Source organism: Rhamphochromis sp. 'chilingali' (genome assembly GCF_963969265.1).
Source record: "Rhamphochromis sp. 'chilingali' genome assembly, chromosome: 6".
Classification (NCBI taxonomy): Eukaryota; Metazoa; Chordata; class Actinopteri; order Cichliformes; family Cichlidae; genus Rhamphochromis; species Rhamphochromis sp. 'chilingali'.
This window is the reverse complement of record NC_137933.1, coordinates 18,789,300-18,817,013: the sequence shown is the minus strand read 5'-3', so window position 1 is coordinate 18,817,013 and position 27,714 is coordinate 18,789,300. Positions and strand designations below refer to the sequence as shown.

Sequence of the window (27,714 nt, the reverse complement as noted above, 5' to 3'; positions counted from 1 at the left end):
AACATGTTTTCCATATGCTAAAATTACCCTCCCACAGTCCCATAATCCCACAGTCCCATAATCCCACAGTCCAGCCACACATGGGCGAATGGTCCTTATCTGAAAGGGACAGGAGAGGAACTTCTCTTCCGGTATGATAAAACTCGCCAGCAGCAGACCAGGGAGGAGGCTCCTATCGCAGACCTGTCTCATCCGGACAGCGCGTCGCCGCACAGTCCCGCCCTACTCCACACCTGAACACGGCCTCCCTCGTCTCACCGTCAGATGCAGGCAGAAGGGCATCCCTGCCCTGTTGTGCATTGCGGCCATCACCACCCACTAATGATGGCCCGCTTGAAGCTGACGCTCCGGAGCGTGTGTCGAAAAAAACAACACACTGGTTCAGAAGCACTGTGTCGAGGCTTGCTTCGTTTGGCAAAAGTCACGTGACCAGTGACGTCCGAAGCTTCATTACGCACGTAACTGCTTCGGTACCTGATTCAAACGGATATAAGGAAGTGAATCATCCACGGGATTCGTGGAGTGTGTTGATGGTGACAGAGAGCGAGGAGGTGATCATTCCACTGACAGATATGGAGCCAGCGAGGAAGAGAGGACGTTCTGGCGTGTGGGAATATTTTGAGTTGATTTTGCTCAATTCATTTTATCTGCCGAAGTGAAAAACCTGAAATGTCCAAAATCATGTTTTCATAATGTAAATACCATTACAGCATATGACTTTAGGAACACTTCCATGTGAATTAAAGCTAATGAAGACTACAAAAATGTATTTGACACTATACGTAAATTACATTGCTACAGTTTAGAAAATCATTTTGTTTATTGTTTTTAGGTGATAGTCTGCAGGACCCAGGAATACCTGCATATCTACCAGCTTGCAGTGTAGTTCCTGCACTCCACAGCCTCTTCTGCTCCATGCAAGTGGATTTTCTCCAAGGCAGGAGAAACTATTTCTAAGAAAAGAAACAGACTCAGCCAGCGCACAGTAACACTAATCCTCTTTTTAACTGTAAATAACAAAAGGGCTACCTGACATAGATCATGTTTTTACTTTGCAAGTTCTTGATTAGAGGTGGGTTTTGATTATCGCTTTTCTGATTACAATCCATGCTAAATTGAATAAAGTGATATTGATTCATTACAATCCTGTGTCGATTTGTAAATTAACGTTATTATGCCTGAAACGCCAGCATATCAGGTTAAACCTCACAACATGTCGTCAAACACCATACAGCTAAAACAGTACCTGGGAGCAGGTTTACGGATTCTGCATACAAACGTGAACACAGAGCGCGGACCCGACGCGTCAGAATCAGATTTTGATGTGTCATCGGGTCCGCGCTGTGTTTGCCTCCTTTTTCTTCGCTGGCTTCTGCAGCTGCAGGTTTCATAACTCTCTGTTTACATCTCTAATTAAGTCTCACATGTGTCAGCTTTCTTTTAATATATACGAAATTATGGATATATACTGATACATGACCATTGTAATATTTCTGACTGAGGCAAAACTTTCAAGATTCCAATCAAATTGAATCGGATCCTGTATCGCATCAAAATGATTCTACAAATCAGTGACGATGCAGCCGTACTCAGCCCCCTAAGCATTTTCCCTTTCCAGTTCACAATCAATCCCACCCCTAGGTCAAAAATATGTATAGGACAATTGGCCTCATCTAATATTTTGTATGAACCTGTCCAGCTGTCCAGTGATTAAATGACAAGTAGATGGAGGCAGGACTCCACAGTAGGGGCATACTCCATAATGTGCTGTGCCTTATCATATGTATATTGTATATATTGCTCACTTATTGTATTTACCAACATAAAGGAGTTATGAGCAAAGAAAGGCCACACCATAGTGCATGTTTAAATAGGGAAAGTTTATTGATCAAAATGTATTACGCAAATACGCATTACATTTTTTTCAGCCCCCCAATCGAGAAAACAAAACCAATTGCATGTTCAAAGCAATGGAACGGTGGCCCAATATCAGAGAGAACTCCACTCTTGAGTGAGCAGTGATGATTGAGCAGTCCGTTTTATTTTGCAGATTCAAGCTGCTCTTCAAAATATTCGCCACCAGATGTCACCGGAGAGGACTGTGTTGAAAAGCTTCGAGTAATGAACCATTTTTCAATACAAGCTTCAGTGCTTCGGAAAGCTTCATTTGGCCATCACTACCACCCACTGTTGCCGTTGGGACTGGATCGCCGAACGACTCGCGGCACCCCACAGTCAGGCAGCAGTTCGTTCCACACACGTGCGGGCTTGCACGCGTTCCTATTTCTCCTGCTCACCCTTCGTGCGTCGCACCTTTTTTCCTGTCTCTGCGCTTACTATCCCCTTTAACAGGTCAACCTGGCGGCTGATAGGCCACCTTGGGGAACGCCCCCACCTCACAGGTGCCTACAATTGTCTGTTTAGTCCACAGTGGATTAAAGGAACATGGTACAACATTAACACACATAATATAAATATGAGGATAAAACCATGCAGTATAAATATCAATAAACAAACATGCAATATAAATATCACAATAAAATCATGCAAATAAAATCAACACTATGTACCAATACACAGATTGATAAAACATAAAAACACAAATTTCCACTGTGTGACATCATGACATGAATAAAATTGTAATTTTATTTAAATAAAATTTTTATTTTATTTATGTAATTAACACATTTTGAACTCTTAAAGAAATATAAAAGGAAAGAACCCAGTTGAACTAAAATGATCCATGTAGCAAACAAAAACTGTTGTGAGCCGCCACCCTTATATCGTCGTTGGGCTTTTGTAGCCTTGACCTGACTTTTAAAAAATAATTGGAAAAAAAGCACTATGCTGGTAAAAATTAAAAAACAGATATTTGCAAAATTCTGCGTAAATATGTATTTCACCTGGTTAATGTGTGTGGCGGGGCGTGGTCTGCAGCGCTGCTGCAGGAGAGGCGGACGCACCTGAGCGGCACCCGCAATCACGCCTCGCCGCCTTAACGTCTGTGCCATTTATGCTGTTTTGTTGTTGTTGGTGTACGTCGGGCTGTGAGCTGAAAAGCTACAGCCGGCTGTACAGCAACTGTGTGTGAAAAGTGGTCAATAACGAGATGCTGAAAAACATATTCATGGAAACATCGTGGAGTCTGCCGTGGTATGTTTACAATGGGACTTCTGCTCCTGAACCTCTGTGCACAGCGTCTGCAAATCGGGGCTGTACGAAGTCACTTTCATCTTTACGCAGGACTGTAAGCTGTCGTCTGTGAGGCGCAGCGGTGTTTGTTTTTAACATAATTCACGGTGGAGAATAGCTGCTGACATAATGTGGATCCGAAGATCCATAATTGGCCTACCTGGGGTTCATTTCATTTCATTTCATTTATTTGTTCATTTCCAGGCACAACAAATACCTATATTGAACATAAAATGCACAAAACAAAAAACAAAAATTGCCTGAAAAAGGAGTGGGACGAAGAAAACTTATTAAATCCCACCCCTATACTCACTCATCAACCAAAAAACAAAACAAAACAATAAACTTCCCGCAGCTACGCCCATCATTGCATACAGTCCCATCAACAGCCCCGGGCGCATACAAGCATCTAAACTGCAGCTCGCAAACAACAATTAGAGCCTTCATAACTGAATACAGAATATATAAATTATAAATTGCATTACCACAGGTAACAGGCAGTAATAACTACAAGTAACAAACACACACATACACACATACATATACATACATATATATCTACACACACGTACATATATGTACATACATACGCACACTCTTTTTTCTTTTTTCTTTTTTTTGAATCCATACCAGCAATGGTAAGAGAACAGACATTACAGAGGACACTAAAAAACCATCATTGAGTATACTGTGACCAGACCAACTGTTTGTAGAGAAATTTAAATCTATGAATATTTTTGCATTGTTTCAGTTGTAAACTCAGACTGTTCCAGATTTTCACACCACATACAGACACACAAAAACCTTTACGGGTTGTTCGAGTTCTGGGTAATTTGAATTCTCCAAATCCTCTAACATTATAAACCTTTTCTCGAATTTCAAATCTAGTTTGTAAATTTGCCGGTAAAAGTTTAGTAAAAGCTTTATACAAAATTATGGATGTATTGTAATTAACCAGATCCTGGAATTTAAGTAACTTTGCCTGAAGAAAGAATTTGTGAGTATGATCTAGATAACCAGCCTTGTGAATAATACGCAGTGCTCGTTTCTGTACTGTGACTAATGGATTAGTTGTATTTTTATATGTATTTCCCCACACTTCCACACAATATGGAAGATATGGAAGAACCAGGGTACAGTACAGAGTACGAAGTGCATCTTTATCAAGGAATTGTTTCACTTTGTTCAAAACTGCGAGGCTTCTGGAAATTTTGGTTTTTATGTGTCTGACGTGGGGTTTCCATGAAATTTTATTATCAATTACGACTCCCAAAAATTTGTTTTCACTCACATTATCAATTGGTACACCTTCAATGATAATTGGTAATTCTATATTATATTTAAAATTACCAAAAACATTGCTTTAGTTTTATTTATATTTAATGATCATTTATTTATGTCCATCCATTTTTTTATTAATTGTAGCTCCCTGTTTACAGTCATTACAAGATCAGTATAATCATCGCTACTGAAAAATATGTTGGTGTCATCTGCGAACAGTATGAGTTTAAATACTTGAGAAACATCAAAAATATCATTTATGTATACATTGAAAAGTTTTGGTCCCAACACTGACCCTTGGGGAACACCACATGTAATACCAAGTTTCTCTGAATAGTAATGCCCTATGCTAACATATTGTTCCCGACCCGTTAGATAACTTTTTAACCAGTTACCAGCTTTCCCTCGAATACCATATCTTTCCAATTTATCCAATAAAATTGAGTGATTAAATGTGTCGAAGGCCTTTTTGAGATCAACAAAAATACCAACTGCATATTTATTTTTGTCCAGTGCATCAGTAATTTCTTCTACTGCCTCAATTATCGCCATTGAAGTGGTTCTTTGCGTTCTGAAACCATACTGACCAACATTTATTATTTGATGTTTTTCAAGGAATTTTTGTAATCTTGAATTAAAAAGTTTTTCTAGAATTTTTGAGAATTGAGGCAGTAGAGAAATAGGCCTATAATTGGTAAAACTATGTTTGTCATTACTTTTATATAGTGGTATTACTTTCGCAATTTTCATTTTTTTTGGAAAACAACCGGACTGAAATGATAAATTACAGATATATGTTAAGGGACTAGCAATATTCAGAATAACCTGTTTAACTACAGACATATTTATGTCATGATAATCCATTGAAGACTTACTTTTACATTCTAATGTGATATTTATTACTTCTTGCTCATTTGTAGCTGAGAGGAACAGTGAAAAGGGATTTGAAAGTCTGGATAAATGCATGGCGTTTAGGCGGGTACACCGGCTTCCGCGAGTGTGACGCTTATTTTGAGTGATCAAAAAATAAAAGAATATAATTTTATGTTTGTATTTCAATATCACAATAATCTTCCAATTTAGAACTACAAGTTAAAAAAGAACTAACATGAATAAAATACACTTCAGCTAATTACTTAAAAAAACAAAAACAAATTTATTTTCCCAAGCCACACGGAGCCGCACTAAAAGGACTAAAGAGCCGCATGAGGCTCCGGAGCCGCAGGTTGCCGACCACTGGTCTATCTGGTGTCCCAACTACAAACACGTGGTTAAACCTGAAGTTACCTCACTGTAGGTTTGCTTATAATAATCAGTCCGCTGTAACTGTATGCCAGGCGTTTATTAGCAGCCAACATGAACGTTGTACACTCGTAACAGGAAGTACACATAACCCCCAGAGAGAACCACAGCGACACCTGCTGGAACTCTCCGTAACAGCAGCAACAGGAGGCAGTATGGACAACCATAACATTGCTGTTATCTACACTCACTAAACCTCAAAGCCTGCATCACAGTGAAGGCTTTTCATATCACAGCACATGCAACATGGACTTTACTTTCTTTACTTTTGGGAGTTTAAATGTTCATTTTCAAAATTTAAATCCTCTGGCCATAGTGTTATCACGCTTGTTTAATATACTCTTACAATTAAGAATACAAAAAGACATGAAAAATATTTTCTGAAATTTTTATTCTTGTTATTTTAAAAATATCTCTAAATTTCCAGTGGAGACAATTTAGAGAATTTTTATGTTTTACAAGAAATTTAATTCAGTCCAAATGAGTTCCATTTGAGGGCCAATTCACAATAACACAGTGCTTAACAAAGTTAGTTGAACATCACCTAATGTAAGAATTTGGGGTGTTCTTATTTCTATGACAGGTGATGTAATAAATTTGTTAAGCACTGTATATGTAGAGTAAAAACCCTACAATATAAGAGAAGAAAAACCCCAACAATCAGATGATCCCCTTTGAGCAAGCACTTGGCAACAGTGGAGAGGAAAAACTCCCTTTTAACAGGAAGAAACCTCTGGCAGAGCCAGGCTCAGGGAGGGGCAAGCCCTCTGCCACGGCTGGTTGGGGGTGAGGTGAATCAGACTGTAAACACCTTAATCAGACATGTCTTACCTGGTAGGATGGACATTCGCTGGAGGAAAAAAATGGGTTAAATTGAAAATTTTTTCCAAGTACAATTATTTAAATATGTGTTGCAGTCTGATTCACTTTCACATTTTTCCTCTCTTTTCTTTTATAGATGGAGTTCGTGGGAAGCTAGTTATGCCAGCTTTCCATGAACTCGGAACTTGTACAGACAGGAATACTCACGATTGCCCCAGTTGTTCAACACATGCAGCGTAATGAAGCGAATGACGTCTACTTTGTCGTCCTGAGAGACAAAACAAAAACCAGATGGGTTAGTTGCATAATAGTTTTCTTGACTCTTGAAAGGATGGTAAATTTAGGAATACTGTGATTATTATGAGGGAGGATATACAGATAGCAAGGGGAGCTAACCTCTAAGTACTCTGGATAGAAAAGTCTATGTGCATGTGTATAATGGCACAGTGTACTCACGGGTATCCTGAATGTTTGGAGTGGATCTCCATTTTCATCATAGACGAATGTTCCCAGGTGGACACCACTGTCGTCTAATGCTCTCTTTCCCTGAAAAGACAGAAATAAATACAGATAAAGTTGTTCTCTATATACACATATGTAAAATGCAACAGTTGAACAGTGGTGCAGTGGAAATCTGTGACTTACAAACACTGAAAACATCCTGGGAGCACTGGAGACCTTTCCAGATGGTGACACCATCTTAGAAATGTGACCCAGTGTCACATGACTGATGGCGATGCTGTGTGACAGCTTAATTGTTAAATGTCCCTGGGAACCCGCAAAACTCCAACACACTGCTGGGAGCATGGGTGCTCGACCCTACAGAGAAAAGGAAACAAAAACAGAGTTCAGTTTGGACCGCTAGTGTTTGACTATTAAATCATGCAGATGTGTGAGATAGTATCTTGTTTTTTTGTGAAAGTAGATTATACCTGAATAACGACTCTTGAGCTTACACAGGGTGGTTTTGCGGGTATCAATGTAAGCCCCCACAGCTTCAATCCACCCTGTTCTGAAAGGTAGGATGCTGAAGACTGTTCTTTAACAATCTTTGCTCCTGTAGACAAAAACACAGAGTGAGAAAGGAATCACAAAACAACAACAAAGAAATTCTTACGTGAATTCTGATCCGATTTCATGTCTTACCCAGTTCCTCCAGAGCAAAGTTGGGCATCCTGTCCCCAACTGGAAGAAGGAAGTCAATTCTTTTTCTTAAGTCCATTAACTCCCTTTGCAGCTCTTGTACCTTCCTTTCCACCTGTTCATGTCTATTCATTAAGTACTGCAAATGAGAAGAACCATTCGTGTTAAAATATATATATATAATAATAAACTGTCATCTGATTAATTTTCAGGGAATATATTATGAGCTTCATATGTTTTTTATACCTCACTCATGAACGGGGTGGAAAAGTCCATTTTCAGCCCTCCAATACTGAAAATCAATCCTGGTGCATGAAGAGAAACACAGAATAAAAAGAGAAGCTTAATCCAGAAGAAAAGCACATAGTACTAGAAAGACTGTAATTGTTTGTGGAAGGAGATCATTTACCAAAACACAAGGCCAGCATGAGGACCAAAAGTCCCAATGCCTTGATGGCTCTAAAGAGACCTCTGCTGCTGCCACTACTGTAGTCAATAAAATCATCAGTGGTGTAGTCCACAGTGTCACGGTCATCGTAGTTGTAGTCCACAGTGTCACAGTCAACAGTGTTGTATTCAACTGTGTCTTGGTCAATATTGTCAGGGATTGGACGGGGCCGTCGCCTTTTGGAAACTCTGCACAGAAAAAACAAAATCATGTAAGAAAAAATGTACATGGAAGAATAAAATGGATTATGATTACAAAACCTGCATCTATGTCAGTGGATGACAACAAAGAACATGTAGACCAGCACTAACCTGTGTAAAGTCTCCTTGTAGGAGATTAACGGCTCTCCTTGGCCGTAATAGCCGTTAGACTGAAGTCTTTGGCTTCTTCTCAACATGGCTGTAAAATGAAAGGGAAACATGGGGTTAAGTGAGTCTCTAACACAAAGCTTATCAGACTTCATAACTATGATTTGAGCATGTTTCCATCAGAAGCAACTCTGTGCAAATCAGTGCAGATTCTCTTAGATATAAACTTCACGGTGCCAGCTTGTTTTGTTTTTAATGAACAGAATTATATTTGAATCACACCCATATATGAAATCCGCTCTTAATACAGAATTTTATTTTTCCAGCGTCATATTGTTATGATTCATATCATAGCAACAGATCACAACATTTTCTTGTTTTTCTTGCAAAAAATCTCTTTCAAATGTCAGTTTGTTTGTTCACAATGTAGTTTTTAAAATTCAGAAAAAGAGGAAATCACCACAGCGGTAAAGAAAAGCTCAAAGCAACTAAAAGAATTTGGCCTAAAATCGTATAAAAGGGTCTTTAAGAATTAAAAACTCTTTGTTTTTATAGTTAATATACAAAAGGAAATCAATTTTTATCAGACAAGCTGCGTCTAACAGGTAAGCAGTAAAATCACCTTTACAGTAGAATGTAGCTACTAAAAAGTGCTTTTCTGACATAATCAACTGGATATCATTTTTAAAATGTTTAGATTTGAAACACATATATTAAAAGTAAGATGTGAAGCCAAAACATACTCTGTTTTTGTACTTGCTGATTTTTAGTCTAAAGATTGCACTTACCTTCACTTAAAACGAAAGTTGAAGAAACTGAATCGCTAAGTGTGCTTTTCCGTAAATTTGGACGTTTAGCGCTTCTCACTGAACTCATCTGAACCAGAAAATTTAGGTGCAGAAGAAAAATTTCTCAGTCCCTTTATAAACACCGCATCATATTGTCAAAATTCATACAGCACAACACATGCGCTCACGAGCCCATGTGCAAAGGTGTGTTGCAGTGAATGAAGGAAACTTTTCCATATTCACTGTCACTAATTTGTTTGATTTTGCTGTGAGAAAATTGTGACGTATATGAGAATGAGGGAAGACCACGGTCATTTAAATACGGTATTAAAGTGTAATGAAACTGTTTCTCAGAGGGAAAGCGTGGTTTTAGGAGACTCGAGCCAAACATTAGCGGGCATCATTCTAGCTTATAATCAACAACGGATCCAAAGGATCCGGGCTAGATGAGCTGGGAAGCGACCGATCCAAATCGGGTCCAGTCATGATCTGTTCCAAACTCGCTGTGCAAGTGGACTCCGATCCGGACCCGGGTCGCGGATCCGTTACAGAGCCTGTAATGTCTTATTTATTTTGGTAAAATACGTTACTTCTTTTAGGCCATCTAAAACATCTTTATTGTTGCAATTTCTGCTATCCTCTTTGCCAGATTACTCTTAAAAAACACTTTTTCTCATGGTTCTCCCTGTTTAGTTATAAGATTTTATGTTTCAAATTACCATAAAATCACAGCAGACAAAGGGTGAAAAAACAACAACATCTAAGCAAAGAGAAAGACTGCTTAGTCAGTCCAAATCAAAAGTTCAAGAGAAATGCTAGAGTCTAAAGCAAATAATCTTCTGTGTGAAGTTAGACAGGGAGTTCACTGAGCCCAGAAGATATGGGGAACAAGTCCAGGAAGGAATCAGTATCCGGCAGAGGTGTAGTTTCACATAAACACAAAGTGCAGTCAAATGGGTTACAGATTATGTTGAATCACTGTTAATATGATTGAGGAAAGGGTCAGAGATTTCAACAAATTCAAAAGTGTCAGCCAGATGATAGCAAACCTCTTCAATACACAAACGTGCAATCCTGTCACATAGCCAAACCCTAAACAAGGGGAGAGATGGTGATTGCAGGCTCTTTTAGCTACAATCATGCTGGCTTTCTGAAGGGGACGATGTTGTTATGTTTTAAAGAAATTTAATTCAGCCCAATTGAATTCATTTTAAGTAGGGGCAATTCACAATAACACTGTGCTTAACAAAATTAGCTTCATATGTTTTTCATACCTCACTCATGAACGGGGTGGGAAAGTCCATTTTCAGCCCTCCAGTACTGAAAATCAATCCTGGTGGATGAAGAGAAACACAGAATAAGAGATGAATAAGAGAATATGAGATGCTTAATCCAGAAGAAAGTGTTGTAGTCAACTGTGTCGGGGCCAGAAAGGGGCCAGAGATGTCACCTTTTGAAAATATACATGTGTATTGCAGTTGTTGAAGAAAACTTTTCTACAGTCATTCCTGTGTCCCAAGTTAAGTGTGTTTCAAATATTAATAAATATTGTTCTTTTCATAAAATGTGGTTATATTTGTTCAAATATTTAGGGTACTTATATTAAAGATGATTACCCTACCACCCAGTCACCACTAAAGCATGGTGTTTAGCATTATTACCTCACAGCAAGAACGTCCTGGGTCAAATCCACCATCTAGCCAGAGCATTTCCGTGTGGTAAGCATATTCTTTGTACTCCAGGGTCCACAGTCCAAAGACATGCGGTTACTGGAATTAATGTTAATTTGTGAATGGTTCTGTGTTGGCCCTGAATTGCAATAGCAGAAGAAAATGGAAGAATTAATCGCGTCATCTAATTAGGCACATTCCTCAATCCTTCTTTATGGTGTTAGAATAAAAATCTGATTTTGGACATGTGGGTCTAACAGGACAAAGATGGTAGAAAGACGTAATAACTGCTGATGTAACTGCATCTAAACACCTTGAACCCATTTTGCTTAACCCCACAGCTACAATGAGCAAGAAAATCAAGATGAACCGCTTCTTCTCTAACTGTCCACTAGATGTCACTCTAGTCCAGAGTTTGAAACTGGCTTTAGAGAAAGTAGGGTGACAAAATGAAGCTTTTCCTGTAAAATCAAGAACTTTAAGAGCCAGGAAAGCTCATGTGCTCTCAGCAGCAAGAGCCGGACACTTAGAGAGCTGTATTCAAAAGTAGTAGTGTTAGGTATTTTAGTACCATGGTAGCATTTACTGGATATTGTTTTATAGTGACATTATGCAGGAAAACTCTGTCATTCAATAAGGCCCCTTTGTTTTAGTTATTTTTCTCTTTGACCCAAGAATTGATGTGTGAGAATCACAGGCTGGTACAAGGTTGAAATACCACAGAGATCACTCCCTCAGCTACATTAGTTTCTTAATCTTTTAGGAGACGCCTGTTGAGGCCAAATGGTTTGTTTCAGATTTCACTAATGTAAGAACTCTTTGTTTTGTGCCTTGAAAATATGTCGCTGAGATAATCACAATTGTAGCTGAACTAATAAACTACACAAAGGATGCTTCTTCACCCAAGGGCAGGAAGACGCTCCCTTATCTTGGTCTGTACTGGTTTAAACTGATAATCTGCTGTCTCATGAATTTTACCCTCTATATAAACTGTTGTACTTGTGAATAAAGTTGAGTCACTTTGGGAAGACAATCTAAAGCAGTCTCTGTTTTCTTGTTCTCCCAAGCTGCTCCCGAGCTGCTCGTACTAACACGCTGAATGGCATGCTTGAATATTACTTGAGAATATATTTGACTGTGTTACAGACTAAGGGACATTCTCTGCTGATAGGTGAAGGTACATTCTCTGCTGATAGACGTCCACGCCTCGGAGGAAGCCGATCCACGGAGTAGGCCCTGGAAACAGTTTCCTTCAAGTAGTTTGTTTAGAAAGCTGATGGTAGAATTTCATGTTTTCATGTATGAAAACCTGAAATCTATGTTTCATGCTACATAACATTTATGTAAAACAAAATTTAGTGCAACATTATCTCAACTGGTCTTGATACTGTACATTATGTGCATCATATTTCTGAATCTTTGTGCTCTCTCTCAGATGTTGCTTATTCCCAAGAAACTTTATGACAACGGTTCTTTTCAGCAGCACAGGTTGATCTGAATCAGCAGTCTCTCCTATGAACAGTTTGTGTGTCAAACAAAATTCATTATCTGAGATAACAGACCAATTACATCTTCTTCTAAGACTATGTGCAATAGTGTCAGTGGTCGTCCTCTGAAGTAATAATGGAGGGTGGACTGAAATATGGATACAGCCTTCGGCATGCTTCGAGACTACATCAAAGAGGTCTTTGGTCCTAAGCTGAAATCAGTGCAGCGTTTGGGCTTATGTTGGTACATCATTTATATTGAATTCCTGCTTAATTCTACTTTTAGTCTGGTAGTGAACACACCAAGACCCCAGGCACAAATAAACTGTCTCATTTTGGAACCAATTCAAGGATCGTTCATCAATGTAGACCTTTCCTGTTTTGCTTCAATTTCTTAACTGGGGAGGTCTGTAGATAACTTTAAATTCTGCAGAGTCCAGAGGAGAAAGTTCTTCTATGACAAGAAATCTACAAACTACAGCCACAAGCACCACTCATTTGAACAATGCTTTTAATGAAATCATATTTTTTAAACATCAAATTTACATATAATAATTACAAGACATATTTAAATATATTAAAGTTACATTACATAGGCTTCCTGCAGATGAATCCAGCTCTTATGAAACTACAAAAGCTGTTGAACTTATTTTGTGAGTGCAGCTTTTGAGCCAACATCAACAAGAGGCCATTAATAAGCAAAAAACAGGAAAAACAAGTGCTTGGGCAGAAGCCTCGGGTCAAACTGTTTACAGTTATCGTAGCTTTTTGTAATCATGCCACTTACTTTATGTGACAGATTAAATAAAGTGTTATTAATACTGTTGAGCTCCATGTAAACATAATGGAGTCAGAGGGCTGTTGTAGATGTCATAATAACTTGTTCATAAAAACAACTTGTCTGCTGCTGGTTCTCAATGATGGGGTATGAAAACCACTGGAGCATGCGGTCCCAGCTAAGCATACTGCTTGCACATATAAAAATAAGTTTTATCCTGGCCTTTCTGAATGTTGTCAGAGATATCAAAACATTTTTAACTTACAATACTTAAAGCAGTGTGTGAGCTGCAAAGGCATTAGAGCAGGTGATCACAACATTCACCATTCATTCACCTGCACGATGCCTAAGGCAAATCTTGTAAGACATAATATTTTGTTTGCGTAGCGTTAATAAAATAAAAGGGTTTTTAAAAAAAATATTGCTTCCCTTTTATGTTTGAAAGATGATTAGCGTACACCGTTTTACAGGTCTACTGGAAGTTAAACAAGCATCTAAATATGCTGCTTTCTCTGCTTGGGATCAGTTGTAAAATCAGCGATACAAGCTGAAGGCAGGGGTGCTTCCAGACTTTTTTAAATTGGGCGGCATGGAAGAAGCAACAGAAATGGGGGTGAGGGAGTAGCAAATCAGAATATTTCATAAGAAATAAGATGGATTATTATTCTGCAAAGTGGAAATAGTATTTAGACTTATACTTGAAACATAAAATGTACAATTCTACTTAAGTAGCTTAATAATGCACAAGTTGTACATTCAAAATAGATTTAAAGTACTTAACGTAAACACACTCATTATACAGAATGACACTTTTTATCTTAAATGGTGCTATATGCGATTGATTGATCTGTAATCATGCAATTAATGTGCAAAAAGAATAAGCGACTAAAGCTTTAAAATAAATAAGGGGGGCATAAGGGTGTAAAAGCAGAAAGTAGCAAAACAGAAATAATTAAACTATGCACAAAGTACTGCTGAGTTGATGTACTCATTTCCATTCATACTGGCCCTACCCATGCTCTCATCCAACGGTGTTGGGCATCGTAAGATTAACAGTGTTATAGTCCAATCACACTGACGGGGTGGGGGTGGAAGGGTGTAGAGTTTTTCCTGATTATCACTACCCCTTCAAGGGTTAAAAAAATAACCGTGTGAAAGCGCCAAAAACTCAGTTTTTTTTTTTTTATAAAGCACTTTGTGATCTTTGTCTTGAAAGTTGCTATATAAATAAAACTTACTTACTTACTTTAAAAAAAACTCAAAAAAGGCAGTCCCTGCAGACTTTTATGTTAAAACAGCAAACTTTAGAGCCAAATACACATGTTTACAGCCTGGTACAAATTGCACTTTTAAGTCTCTGTGCCAAATTCTCTACCTCAGATAACAGTATCAAGGTCTGAGTTGCATTAAGGCTTAAAATTTGCATTATTGGAGCCCTTGCCACTGACAAGTGCTGGACTCAACTGGACTGCTTCACTGTGTTTTTCATTTTGCTGCCTTTGGGCTTGTTATTATTATTTATTTTTTATGTATTGTAACTAAATATGTCAAATATACTAATTTGTGCTAACAGACAGTCTAAGAAGTCTGTACTGCAGCTTTGGTGTTACTTTGCAACAGCTGGCAAGTCTGAGCCTGTACCATGCACACTTGCAGCAAATCAAGCCTTCCAATGTTAACTGTTAGTATGCTTTACGCTTTCTTTCAAATACAGCCAGGCTTGGCTTCAACAAATCGAATCTGCCTCGGTGCTAAAATCGAGGCTTCAGAATGCAAGCCTACAGGCCAGTAGGGGTTTAAAAGATGACTATACTGATCTTTATACACTCTAGGAGATTTCTGTATTTTACTCTGCTTCTTGACTTCTTGTTGCTTATCTTGGGTGGAAAACACTTGCAAAAAGGGTTTATCTCAAGTCATTCGCTCCCAGTTAAACAAAGAACAAGTAGAAAATAGAAGAAAAAAAACTTGTTGCTTCAGAGATTAAGATCGGTGTTAAACAAATAAACTGTGTCACTTTGCACCCCTGCTAGAATATCACAGATAGATATGAATCTAGGAAGTCGAGGCTTACATGCAGACCTTAAAAGCAGCATTCTGTTTTTTCAGAGCTTTCCGCCGAACAGTTAATGTCTCTGTTGGCCATCCTTTTCCTTCTCCTCCCACACAGCCAAACCAATATAAACATTTCTGTACAGTGAGGATACTCCCCAACTATCCTTCCTTGTTAGGTCGCCTAAAAGCGACACAGACAGACTGAGAGAGACAGAAGGGGGAGAGAGTGAGAGAGATGGCACTAACCGACAGCCAAAGTTCAACTTTTCCTGAGATAGTGGAGCTAAACGTGGGCGGCCAGGTGTATGTGACCCGTCTTGAAACTCTCACTGCGGTGCCCAACTCTCTCTTGTGGACCAAGTTCACTCAGAGCTCCCCGGCCGCCCTGCCGAAAGACAGCAAGGGCCGCTTCTTCTTCGACCGGGACGGCTTTCTCTTCCGGTACATTTTGGATTATCTACGGGACTCCGAGCTTTCCCTGCCGGAGTTTTTCAAAGAGAGGCGGAGGCTGCAGAAAGAAGCGGACTTTTTCCAGCTGCCCGAGCTGTCGAGGCGCCTGGCGACGGTGAGCAAAGACAGCTCGTACACGGAGGACAGCGGGGAGCCGGAGGAGGCTGAGCTCTGCAGCCCGGTCACCTCTTCTTCCTCGGACCGAACCCTGCGGTCCCCCGGAGCCACTTCCGGCTACATAACCATCGGCTACAGAGGCAGCTACACCATCGGGAGAGACATCCAGGCGGACGCCAAGTTCCGCAGGGTGGCCAGAATAACCGTGTGCAGCAAAATTTCGCTGGCTAAGGAGGTGTTTGGGGAAACCCTGAACGAAAGCCGCGACCCGGACAGACCACCTGACAAGTACACCTCCAGGTATTACCTCAAGTACAACTTTCTGGAGCAGGCGTTTGACCGGCTGGCCGAGGCTGGTTTCCACATGGTGGCCTGTAACTCCACCGGGACCTGCTCATACGGCAGTAATGACCCCGGAGAGGACAAGCTGTGGACCAGCTACACCGAGTATATCTTCTCCCGGTGAACTGGCAGGAGTGCGTACGGTTGACCCGGGGAGAAATGAATAGGTTACAAGGTTACAGTAGTTGCATTTCCATCCAAAAACTGTCGATTTGTCAACTTCGGTTTCTGTGTTCTCTGTTTCTGTGGCTCTCTGCTCTGTGCAGTTGGGTCAGGGTGCAGCTAGAATGAACTTTCTGCTATTTTCTTTGCTGGCTGCTTAACAAACAAAGACAGCGACCTTTCTGATGGCCCTGGGTCTTGGTTAGGGTATTTTTATGCTCCAGTTTGGCCTTCCTGATTTTCACAAAGCCTGCGTTGTTCTTAAGTAAATGTCATAAATTGCTCCATGGGACTGCAGACATGTTAGGAGCTCCTGTTTTTTCTCATCTTTAGTGATCTGGGCTGATATATTCTCGCTACTAGGCTATACTGCTGAACACCTTAACCATGCACATGCGCTGTAAATACTCTAATGCACCTCTTCTTGTGTTCTTCCTGTAACTCTCATGTCTATTTCGTGCATTGACAGTGAATTCCTTTCATGGGGTTTTTGTTTTTACTGGTTATGCTGAATTCCTTCAGACTGACTGTGCATACATTGCTGTAGATGTTTTCTCTGGTGCATCCAATAAAGTCTGACAGTGTAACAAGATTGAACTCCTCATCCTGTTAACTTAAGTGTATTACGTCTTCCAACCAAGGTTTCTTTCTCATCGGATCCACAGTATCAAAATAAATTGATAATTTTATCCAGCATCCTAATCATCTATAACATTACTTGCGAATACTTTTACAAGTGTGGGCACATCAAAGACCAAACACACCTCCCCTGCTGAGCGGGTGCTGACCTCGGTAGCCTGATACAAGAGGTTTGATGAAAACCGGACCCGAATAAGGTTGCAGCAGTATTGTTATTAACATTAAATGTGACGTGAACAAAGCACACTTTCAAAGGTCACTAAATGGAGAAGAGAGCGATGAGCTGTTGCACACTGCAGAATATCAGACGCAATCTCCCTCCGAGTCGTGTTTCCTGGAAAAGGCTGACATCACCGAACACGCGAGATGTGCTAAAATACAAAGATGGTGTCTTGATTTCAAACCCCATTATGAGTTATCTGATTTATGCAAACAAAACGTAATTTCAGCCCAATCGAATGATGCCACATTCTCATTTTTAAAGAGGTCCGTCAAGCACACCTCTAAAAATAATTTACTCTATGTTTAAGATTTCAGCTCCCTGGCTTCTCCTTTAGTGTTTAGTTTTGCTAAATGTGAATGAACCAGAACGAGAGCTTGTTCGCTGATCAGGCAGACCACAGCGTCCTTTCCAACACAGATGAGGTCTGTTATCTCCCCTAGGCAGGATGGGGGGGGTGGTTCTGTTTGGCTGACAAGTACAGTAATCAAATGTCTGTTCCCTTGTGGGATCCTGAGGCACAAATCCAAGCTATCCCAGGATCCAGTCTAATACAAAAAAATCATTGTGTGGGCTGTATGAGAGTGTACTTGAATACAAATGTACTAAAAAAGGAAAAAACAGCAAAGCGAATCATCTGTCAGATGCCCACAAACATCGGAAACGGTTTACTGTACCTTATAATGGGTTTGTTCCTTAAATCTCCCTAAGCAAATATACATTAACACAAATAGGCACAAATTCTCTCTCTCTTTCATAAACACACACTCTCGCTTCTCCAACCTCCCACGCACTATTCTGCAACCAAGAAGCTTCATAAGAGCTCTAAGGATTGACAAGAAAGCTCGTATCTGTCGTCAGCTGATGCTGCCATCTGGACAGGAAAAGGGAAGGATAGACCGCGACTCTTCCTCTGGTGCTATCCCCAGAAACAGGACGTAGGACTCACTGTCCTCAAGCAAAATGAAACAAACACACAGCTTAGGATAATCAGACCCACATGTCTGCCCTTAAATTTGTTATTATGCAGAAACAATATGCTTGAAAAATGCTCTGAGAGGCAAATTACATCCTCTGCTTTGGACTGAAATCATATGAAAGAGTGAAAGCACGTACGCACACACACACACACACGTTTAAAAGACTTGAATTTAAGCCATCTTTTTATGTTCTGAGACAATGGCGAGTTTCTTTGCCTAACAATTATTTCTGTTACTGAACTCTCGTTCTGTGTGTGTGTGTGTGTGGTCTGTGTCCTTGGTGATAAAACACCTCCAAAACACATTTCCCTCGACGCACACTAATTTGTCTCAGTAAGAAAACTTGGTCACCACACGCTAAAAATGTGCACGCACACTTATGAATACACACGGCGCAGGAGGGAGAAGCCAGCCAAATTAGCCAATTTGAGGAGCTGGAGATACAACAGGCATGCTGGCTTTTTTTCATATCAGCCTCTATGTGCTAAATCTTTCACACTTTATCACAGTGTCTACTTCTAGCTCGCTGTGACCTGCTCGTCTTTAATACTGCTTTCAGCTCCTCTGATATAGACACATCACACTGCTCGCACAGAGAGAACAACACATAAATTATTAATTCAAGCTGTGTTTGTCTTTGTTTAGATCTGGTGTGAGAACTTGTATAAAAAATGATCGCCCTCAGGTGCGTGTAAGACTATTTTCCTTTCATTCTCTGTGTTATCTGAAACGTTTATTTTAGAGCTCCTTCGCTGCTAGTTTTCACATTAACGGCTGCTCTGTTGCTTTTATATATATCAATACTGTGACATATACTATAGGCGCTTAAGCTCATGCTAAAGTAATACCTAAATGAGAAATGTAACATTAAACCTAAATGATTTTTCATTTAACAATAACAAAAGAAAACCCCATTAAACAACAGGAAGAAGTAATCATATAATTTTTCTGCATTTATTTTCTGAAGGTTGAAACAAGTAGCATGGCCACTACTAAAAACCAGCACACTGCAAAATGCTCCACAATCCTTAAGACATTTTGACAATAGCAATAAAAAGAAAAGCAACAGATCTGCATAAATATGTGACCACATCTCTGAAACAAACAAACAAAACTGTTTGCAGAATGGACATATTCTGTTCATATACTGATGTATTACAAGATCTATATTACTATACCAGGTGTTTGACATCAATTAGTTTTCTATCGTCTAACTGTATTTTTCTGTCTTAGACTTTTTAATATTACTTTGAAAGGTACACCCATTCAACTGCTTGTTAACACAAATATCTAATCAGCCAATCACATGGTAGCAACTCAGTGCATTTGGGTATGCAGACACGGTCAGGACGACCTGGTGAAGTTCAAACTGAACATCAGGGGTTTTCAGAAAATGGTCTAAAAAGATAACCTATTCCTGCTGACCATGGTCATCTGTTTATCACCATACACTGCAGTGATAAAGGGATGTAGCATGATGGCTGTACCGTGTCACAAAGCTTAAATAGTCTCAAACTGCTTTCTTGAACATAACAGTGAGTTTGCTGTACTCAGATGGCCTCCATAGTCACCAAATCTCAGTCCAATAGAGGATTTTGAGGATGTGCTGGAATGAAATATCACAGCTGCTAAATCTGTAGCAACTGTGTGATGCTATCATGTTAACATGGACCAAAATGAGGAAGGTGCTAAGGAATGGTTCCAACACCTTGTTAAATCTATGCCATGAAGAAATAAGACAGTTCTGGAGGAAACATGGAGTCCAACTTGGTGCTAGTGCCTAATAAAGTGGCCGGTTTTAAACGTGAAGCTAACGCCTGCAACAGGTTAGCTTAGCACAGAGTAGAAATGGAAAGAAAGGAGAACTGTTAGCTTTGCTCACAATAACTTAATTAAAACAAACATATCGACTGTTTTACTTAAGTTTCTGTAGCTGCAGGTTTCACAAATAAATAACTGGTTAATTAGTTAAATATCTTGTTCAGCTGTGGCTGTAGCTTAACAAAAGTCAATTTGATACTGTCATCCTCCCTCAACACATCTACAGGTAAGTGTGTTTGTCAGTACGAAGAACTCCTTTTATGGTCTCCTGCAGGTGAACTGACTGATATTGAATAGAACTTTTCTTATTAATTTACCCTAAAAAAAAAAAAAGCAAATATATTAAACAGCAACATAGAGACCCTGCAAGTTCATTTATAAACAGTTCAATTATAAACTTGGGCAATTTATGACATAGTTCCTTCTCAGCTGCAAAACACATAGTCAAGGGCAATTACCCAGAAAAACACTGCTTAATTCCATAGTCCTTAGGATGGGTCAGTGCCCTTTAAAAGTGCTTATTTTGAGCAAGGCACTGTTGACCCAAAAGTCCACAGTGAGTCACAAAACAAATTCAGCATTTGTAATGGTATAAAGGTCAAAACCTCCATCCACCCATGCAGTTCAAGGTCACAGCATAGCTATATAACTACATAAAGCGGTGTAGGCCATTTTTAACTCAGATTAAAAGTAGCCAGTTCAGCATGAGACAATCCTCTTCTTTTTTCTTAAGATACATACCACCTTGGACCTATAAACAATAACAAACTAGTTTATTTCCATACTCAAAAAGTTTGTATGCAAGTTTTTTTTTGTCATAGCCACAGGGGGACAAGTCTAGTATGACACTGTTTTTCAGTGGTGTTCTCCATTGGATTTTTCCTTTAGTCTGACAGTAGTCTTAATCCAAACCTGCTACATGAGTCTGCATGAAATCCAAGACTCCTTAACCATGTTTATTTAAAAGTTGTAATTTATTTAAAAGTTTTAATTCCATTCTTGACTTTAGAAACAGCAGTTGAGCAAACAACTTAAGCTCCACTTTTTCTGCAACTTTATCTTAGCCATTTAATCTCTTCACTAATCTTGGTAGTAGAATAAATACTTGACTGTTTGAATAAGCCTAAGGAGGCTTTCCATCACTGATGGCTAATGTAACAGATCAGCAGAGTCTTGCTTCACTACAGACATTTAGTGTTTGCTAACCCCCTAACAGCATAATTAACACCATTAAGTGTTTGTGTTACTAAGGAACGAATCCATTTAAGGTCCTCGCATTCCTTAAATCCCCAACATTTAGAATTTGGCTCTCTCTACGTGCAGTTGTGTTTCATTATACGTATATGTATAAGTGAACTTTTCTGTTAGTACGCTGGTGCTTTCATAGGAAAACAAACACTCCTTTTCACAAATCCCTCCCCGGAGCAGTAGTGTGGCAGAAGCAATAAAACACTGCCACAATCCATCATCTGAAAGCTGTACTACGCTCTCGAATTGCGCAACTCTAATCCACAACAATTTAATACTGATATCTTTCATTTTGTACTGCCGTGCAGTTTTACAATGCGACATTTGGATTGCAGCTTTTTTTTTTTTTTTAACCGATTTTCTCTTCAGTTGTGATAGATTAGCTGGGCAGTACATGTTTGTGCTCAAGTACACTATAAATTTCAGATACACCACAAGAAAGGTAAGATGCAGGAAATGAAAGGAATAATACATTCCAGTCAGAACTCGGCTCTGACTCTACAAGCCTGACATAAGCCTGTTTCAGCTTACAAACTCCCAGCAGTAAGATGTACTTATGGAACCTGGAGACAAGCTTTTGTTCTTCTATGCCATTAGATGCAAATATGAGCACGGTAACACAATAATAATAATGTTTAAAAAAAACAAAACAATTACACAAAAACTCCAAAGAACTTTTTTGCTGGACTTGTTGTATTTGGCTGTAAAATTACAAAATAATTCTCATCTGTCAGGAACAATCGGAATTCTCCGATAGTCCATCAGCGTAACTTTGTGCTGAACATTGTGGGAATCAAGATCTCTGTCTAAATAAATAAATAAATCTGCGTAAATTCCCAGATGATTAAACATGCAACTATTTTGCTGGTAATACCTGAAAGGAGTAAAGTCATAACCCCCCTAAACCCGCTGGAAATTACACCCCTGCTGTAGTCCAAAGTTATGCTATCATATGATAATCTGAATGCTTTGTTCTAATGTGATAAACATCCCCATAAAGCCCGTTTTCTCTTCTTTCCTAAACTGCTTGAATTGTTTTACAGCCAGCTATGATGTGCAAGAGGCCATTTAAAACTGTGTGCTGCTCCCCTTCCTAGTTTTGTTTAGTGTTGATTTCTCACATTTGTCACACCTACATGTTTCACATCATCAAACAAGTTTTAATATTAGACAAAAACAACAGGGTTTAATATGTGACAAAGTAATTTTTGAGACTGTGGTAGGTTTGAATAACTTTTTCCTTTACTCGTGTTATCTTTCCCCAATATTAAAATGTGTTTGATGATCTGAAACATTTTATTGTGACAAATATGCAAAAAGCTAAGAATGGCTTTAATGTCTCTTGGTTATAAGCAATTACAGACGCTTCTCTAGGTGCACTCGGGTGACAAACACAGCTCAAAACTGCAGCTAGGTAACATGGAAGCTGGCCTTCATCAAATCGAGAGTCTGGAGGAGGATAAAAGCCAGGTATAGCTACAGACAGAGAGATTAAAATCTGTGATCCTCCAGTGGCCATGTTATGTGTCTTCAAGGACATTACCCCCCTATCTCTGACTACAAAGCTTTTTCTCCTCATCTGCTCTGAGTTCTTTTTTTGGGAGTGTGGCGGGGGGAGTAAATGTCGCCAGTCTCCGCTGAGCTGCTCTCAGCACCCAGCAGCAGACCGGAGATTGGTGCAGCTCCCAGTGACAAAGCTGATCCTTGCACTGTGCCGGTAAACTAAAAGGTAAAAGGCTGCCAGCATCAATCAGCTGCAGGGTATAGAGAGGAAGAGAGGGAGCATCCTCCTCCCCTGCTGTTGCTGCAGTGTGTTTCCTTTCACAAGAAGTGCAGCTCCCCTCTCCCTCCCTCTCTCTCAGGGGCTATTGGAAAGGGCAAGACGTGAAAGGAGCTGATTCAAAGTCCATCACTGAACTGTCTTATTCTCAGTGTGTCTAAGACTTTTACAAAGGTCACTTTAATTTAAACCTTTATGCCGCCATTTCAGTTGCAAGATAGTGCTTTTTTATTTATTTTTTTACTTGGTGTAATGTGTTTCAACAAAAAAATTTTTTCCTGTCAGTAACTGATTCTGAGGGGATTCCTGGGTGTTTCACTTGGCTCATATCAATCTTTCTATTTACAGGCTGGTTTTGTACTATTGTACATATTTCAGTCTAGTTCAGTACATGCAAGCAAAGCTGGCTGGCTGTCAGAGTGCTATATTACTAAAGTTGACTGGAAGGGAAAATGAGAGGAATGACTGCAACCTTGGGAGGATTGTTAAGAAGAGTTGACTGAAAAACTTGGAAGATCTTCACAAGGACTGCTAGTGCACCAAGAGCAGGCACGGACAGGAAAGGAGCTGCAACTGTCACATTCCTGGCTCCATATTGTCACATACGGAGCCACTATTGAACCAGAGAAAACACTTCCCTACTCAAAGTGTCAGCTCCCTCCACAGATTTCCTATAGGACTGAAGTCTGGGGACCTTGTGGGTGCTGCAAGATTTCAGTCCATTACTGATAGTGTGTTACCAATGGTGTTCTTGGTGACTGTGGTCTCTCCCCATTGTATAAGCCACAATTGTCAAAATTAAAATAAAAGGCTTGAAATATTTCTGCCTTTTCATGATATTCTGCTTTATTTAAATGCACCGATATATATTTTCAGAAAGTATTAGCTCGTTCATCCTCTTTGTGAAGTGTGTGCCTGCCGGTTCGACCAACACTTCAGTCCAAAGTGAACTTGGTCATTAATAATAAAAAGCCTGCCATGAAAATTACATGTTTATGGTAACCAGGGGATGATTCCCAGACCTTTTTTTTTTTTAAATCAACATACAAGAATTTTTCCACTACTTTGACGTACTTTGATTAAATTAATTGAATAACGCAGCCTTTGGTAGGTTGCCAGGTTTGTATTGTAAATACAGCGCAAGCAATACATGCTCAGCATCAGCAGAGGATTGCCATAAGTATAGTAGCATTTAGCTTTAAGAACAACTGTTCTTAAATCTTAAGTGCAGTTTAAAAAAAGTATGAAACAAAAAATTTTATGACGGTCCTTAATTACATGCGAGGAAATGTAACCTTCATAAATGTTCATCATCTGAATAAATGTACTAGAATCACAGCTGAAAAACAGTCATGATCAGAGATGAAATGAGGATTGTCAAAACAGATTCCAGATCAGCCTGGAGGCCGTCTGTTTAGCTTGATTTCTGTGCCTGTCTGTTGGGGCTCTGGATAATGTTACAGCACGCTTCACTCATAGGATGCTTCAATATCTGCAAGGCGTCGGCCCGCCCACTTCTTCCTCCTGGGTGCTTCCTGTGTTGCCCAGATAGGCAGCCAAATATGGGGTCATAGTGTAACAGATGATCTGCATGTAGACAAGGAGGTGGTTTTGTGGCATATTTGTAGCTTAAATTTCCTCGTGTCAGCATCTTTCCTGTGAGATTGCACAAACACTGGCTGTTCAGTGCAGCAGGCTGGCAATGTTTAACGGTCAAGCTGTTTGCTGTGTTATTATAAAAACATCAGCAGTTATGAGACAGGTGCTATATCTCAGAAAGACCAGTTTTTGTGTTGTAAAACATCACAAAGCTCAGAGATTAAGCGATGGTCTTTTAACTTTACCATTTGCAGAGATGAAAACAAATGACCCCATTTCTTCTGGTCCTATGCCTTGGGATAGTTTTGCATATTTGTCAGACGGGGAATTTGAGTACAAAACTGTGTGGGAAGAAGATGCCAATCTAACAAAGAGAGTAGTAGTAGTCTGCACGCTATGATTAAATGTGTCCAGCTGAACAAATAAGCACTCTGAAATTTTGTGGGAAGAGTTTTGCATGAAAAACCCTGTCCTCCGAAACCACCGGCAGAAGCAATTTTAAATTAGTACCATAAATAACAGCCTTAGGACATCTCGAGGTACTTTCCCTTTACCCAAAGGAAGCAATAAGCCTTAAGAATTCTTAAGATTTCTTGACAAAGACCAGGGTCACGATTTTCCACTTGGCCACTCTGAAATCCTGTTTTTAAGAAAGAAAAACTGCAGCTGTAGCCCTTGTCATACACTATAGTGATGTTCAGCAGATTTTTCCCATCATGCATCCTTAGGTTAATTATGGCCACTTAAAGATTTGTCAGATTTAAAAACATAAAAGCTTTTTAGTTTAAAAATAATTCCACATCATTCAGCTGTCTACTTGTGGTCCAGAATTCTTCCTGGTACATGCTACACTGGTGACTGAATGCGGCCTTTTGTTAAAGCCTCACAGGTTTTGCTTATTTGACGCTCCAAACATCATGGCAAAAAGGGGAAAAAAAGAGAGACATACAGCAGACTCCTGCTGCATTCCCAGTTTTATTGGTGACTGGGAAAGCGTTAACATCTTGACACGTAAAGAATTCAAGTCTCAGCGACAGTTCAGTCATTATGGTGAGAGATGTGTTTTGGCATAACATCTCTGTAAACATTGTCCTACTTCTGTTTAGTCTTTTAGCTCGTGGTAAATATGTTAAGGCTGCACATTGTGTTTGGTTCTCCGCTGTCCTCATCTTACTGTACTTCTGGTATTTAAATAGGTCACAGCGGAGCCACAACTGTCATGCTCAACAGATGGAGCATGTCAAACTGAAAAAATGTCTTTGGGGAGCTGACCTTGCTCTTCCGAAAGACCAGATCACAGTAAAACATTTTTAAAAAAATCCCTTCTCTTAAGCCCAGAGCTCCGAATGACCAGTGTTCAACATGTCAGAGCGAGTGTGTATTCCTAGAGAGCTCAGTGATCCAGCTACCTCTGACAACGCTGTTGCCGTATTCTCATTTTATTCATCCAGTGCAAAACAAAACATATCAGGCAACGTTGTCTTTGTGTTGTGAATAACAACACAGTTGCATTGGCGCACAACTTCCTCCTACGAATGAAATGCTGCCTTTGTTTTGCCCCAGTATTTGCATAATGGCCATATTCATGCAAGTAGCTTTCCTCATGTTTCAAAGAAACGGTCACCAGTAACCCCGAACCGACCTTTAATGCCCATATTAAGCTGGAGGTAACATTACAGCCTCTTAAAGCTCGATGACAGACAATCTACCACTGGACAGCACTTCCCCATTGAAAGGTTAGAGGACAGTAAACTTTCTCTTCCTTGTTGCTGCTTTAAGCTTGCTTCATCAGCTTCCTGTAAAACAGTTCACTCAAATGACACACGGACATTTTCTCTCTTACGCCAGCATTTTGGAGGCGAGAGAAGTTTTGTCTGTCACTGCTCATTTCAACAGAGGACATTTCCTTTTTACAAGCTTTGAGGGGATTGGTATTTGGTCCATAAATGGACAAAGTGTCCACTAATGTTTTGACATTCTTCAAAACTCCTTAAAAAGCAAAAAGTACTCCCTTCACACTTGGAAGGCAAAAAAAAAAAATATTGCACCTTACACTGCACTGCAGCAACTTTGCCAAAAATGACTGCCATACAAGTCCTTTATGCTTAACCAGTGCTATCATTTTGTCATTGCTACTGCATGCAAGTGTAGCAGAGGCTAAGATTCAATAGCCTGTAAAACCACCTTCAGCAGCAATAACTTGAAGTTATCATTTTGTATGTGACTATCAGTCGCTCGTGTCGCTGTGGAGGAATTTGGCTCACTCTTCTTTACAAAGTTGCTGCAGTTCATTAAGATTTGCTGGCATTTCAGGTCGAGGTCTGGACTTTGGGCCATTGTAACATCCTGATTCTTTTCTTTTTTAGCCACTGTGTATATTTACTCTGGTGTTTGGGATCATTACCCTGCTACATGACTCAGTTTGGTTGAAGCTTTAGCTGTCGGACAGAAGGCCTCATCTTTGAGTCCTAGAATACTTTGGTATGTAATTGTTCATGGTTGAACTGCCCCCAAGGTGTCCATGGTGGCTGAAAAACAAGCCCAGATCATCACCCCTCCCCTCGCTGTGCTTTACAGTTGGTATGAGGCATTTGTGCTCACCAGTTGTGCACAACTGCCAAACAGCTCCACTTTGGTCTTGTCTGTCCAAAGGACATAGTTTCAGAAGTCTTGTGGTTTTGTTCAGATGCAACTTTGCAAACCTAAGCTGCGCTGCCATGTTTTTAGAAGAGGCTTCATCCTGGCAACTCTTCCAGACAAGCCATATTTTAGTCTTTTTCTAATTGTATTGTCAGGAAGTTCAATAATCAGTGTGCTGACTGCGCGTGTAGTCTGAGATGTAGCTTTGTTTTTCCTTTGGTTTGGTTTGCAGGGTGCTCACTCCTGGGAATTTTGCTGCATTGTGTTAACAAATCTAAATAGTCCAAACCAGCAAAGCTTATGCTTTTACAGAAGCACTCACACTTCCCAATGATCAATTAAATCAAGTGGGGTTTTTTTTGGTTTTTTTTATTAGCAGCACCTGGCTGCTACTTACCCTCTGAATTACTAAGAAAGCAGTGACGATGTACTTGGCTTTTTT

The 27,714-nt window shown here is 39.7% G+C and overlaps 2 protein-coding genes across 5 annotated transcripts; one reads left to right on the top strand and one right to left on the bottom strand.

The window, feature by feature from the left end:
- Positions 1-1,836: 1,836 nt before the first annotated feature.
- LOC308398435 (SUN domain-containing protein 3-like) lies at positions 1,837-17,975 on the bottom strand. Of its 4 annotated transcripts, none has more exons than XM_080885086.1 (11): positions 15,521-15,658; positions 10,946-11,093; positions 10,559-10,617; positions 8,500-8,587; positions 8,150-8,376; positions 7,987-8,045; positions 7,744-7,879; positions 7,530-7,654; positions 7,243-7,416; positions 7,054-7,143; positions 1,837-6,865 (listed from the first exon to the last, which is right to left on the bottom strand). In XM_080885086.1, exons 4-11 carry the CDS (start codon positions 8,583-8,585, stop codon positions 6,755-6,757), a joined length of 1,008 nt encoding a protein of 335 aa, XP_080741212.1. In that variant the 5' UTR covers positions 8,586-8,587; positions 10,559-10,617; positions 10,946-11,093; positions 15,521-15,658; the 3' UTR covers positions 1,837-6,754. The 4 variants fall into 4 exon arrangements, with proteins under 4 accessions (XP_080741212.1, XP_080741209.1, XP_080741211.1 ...); XM_080885083.1 differs by having other exon boundaries at positions 7,987-8,053; positions 8,152-8,376; XM_080885085.1 differs by lacking the exons at positions 10,946-11,093; positions 15,521-15,658 and adding an exon at positions 17,882-17,975 and having other exon boundaries at positions 7,987-8,053; positions 8,152-8,376.
- On the top strand, positions 15,370-16,984 carry LOC308398437 (BTB/POZ domain-containing protein KCTD12-like). Its single transcript, XM_080885093.1, has one exon. It carries the CDS (start codon positions 15,510-15,512, stop codon positions 16,305-16,307), a length of 798 nt encoding a protein of 265 aa, XP_080741219.1. The 5' UTR covers positions 15,370-15,509; the 3' UTR covers positions 16,308-16,984.
- Positions 17,976-27,714: the final 9,739 nt, after the last annotated feature.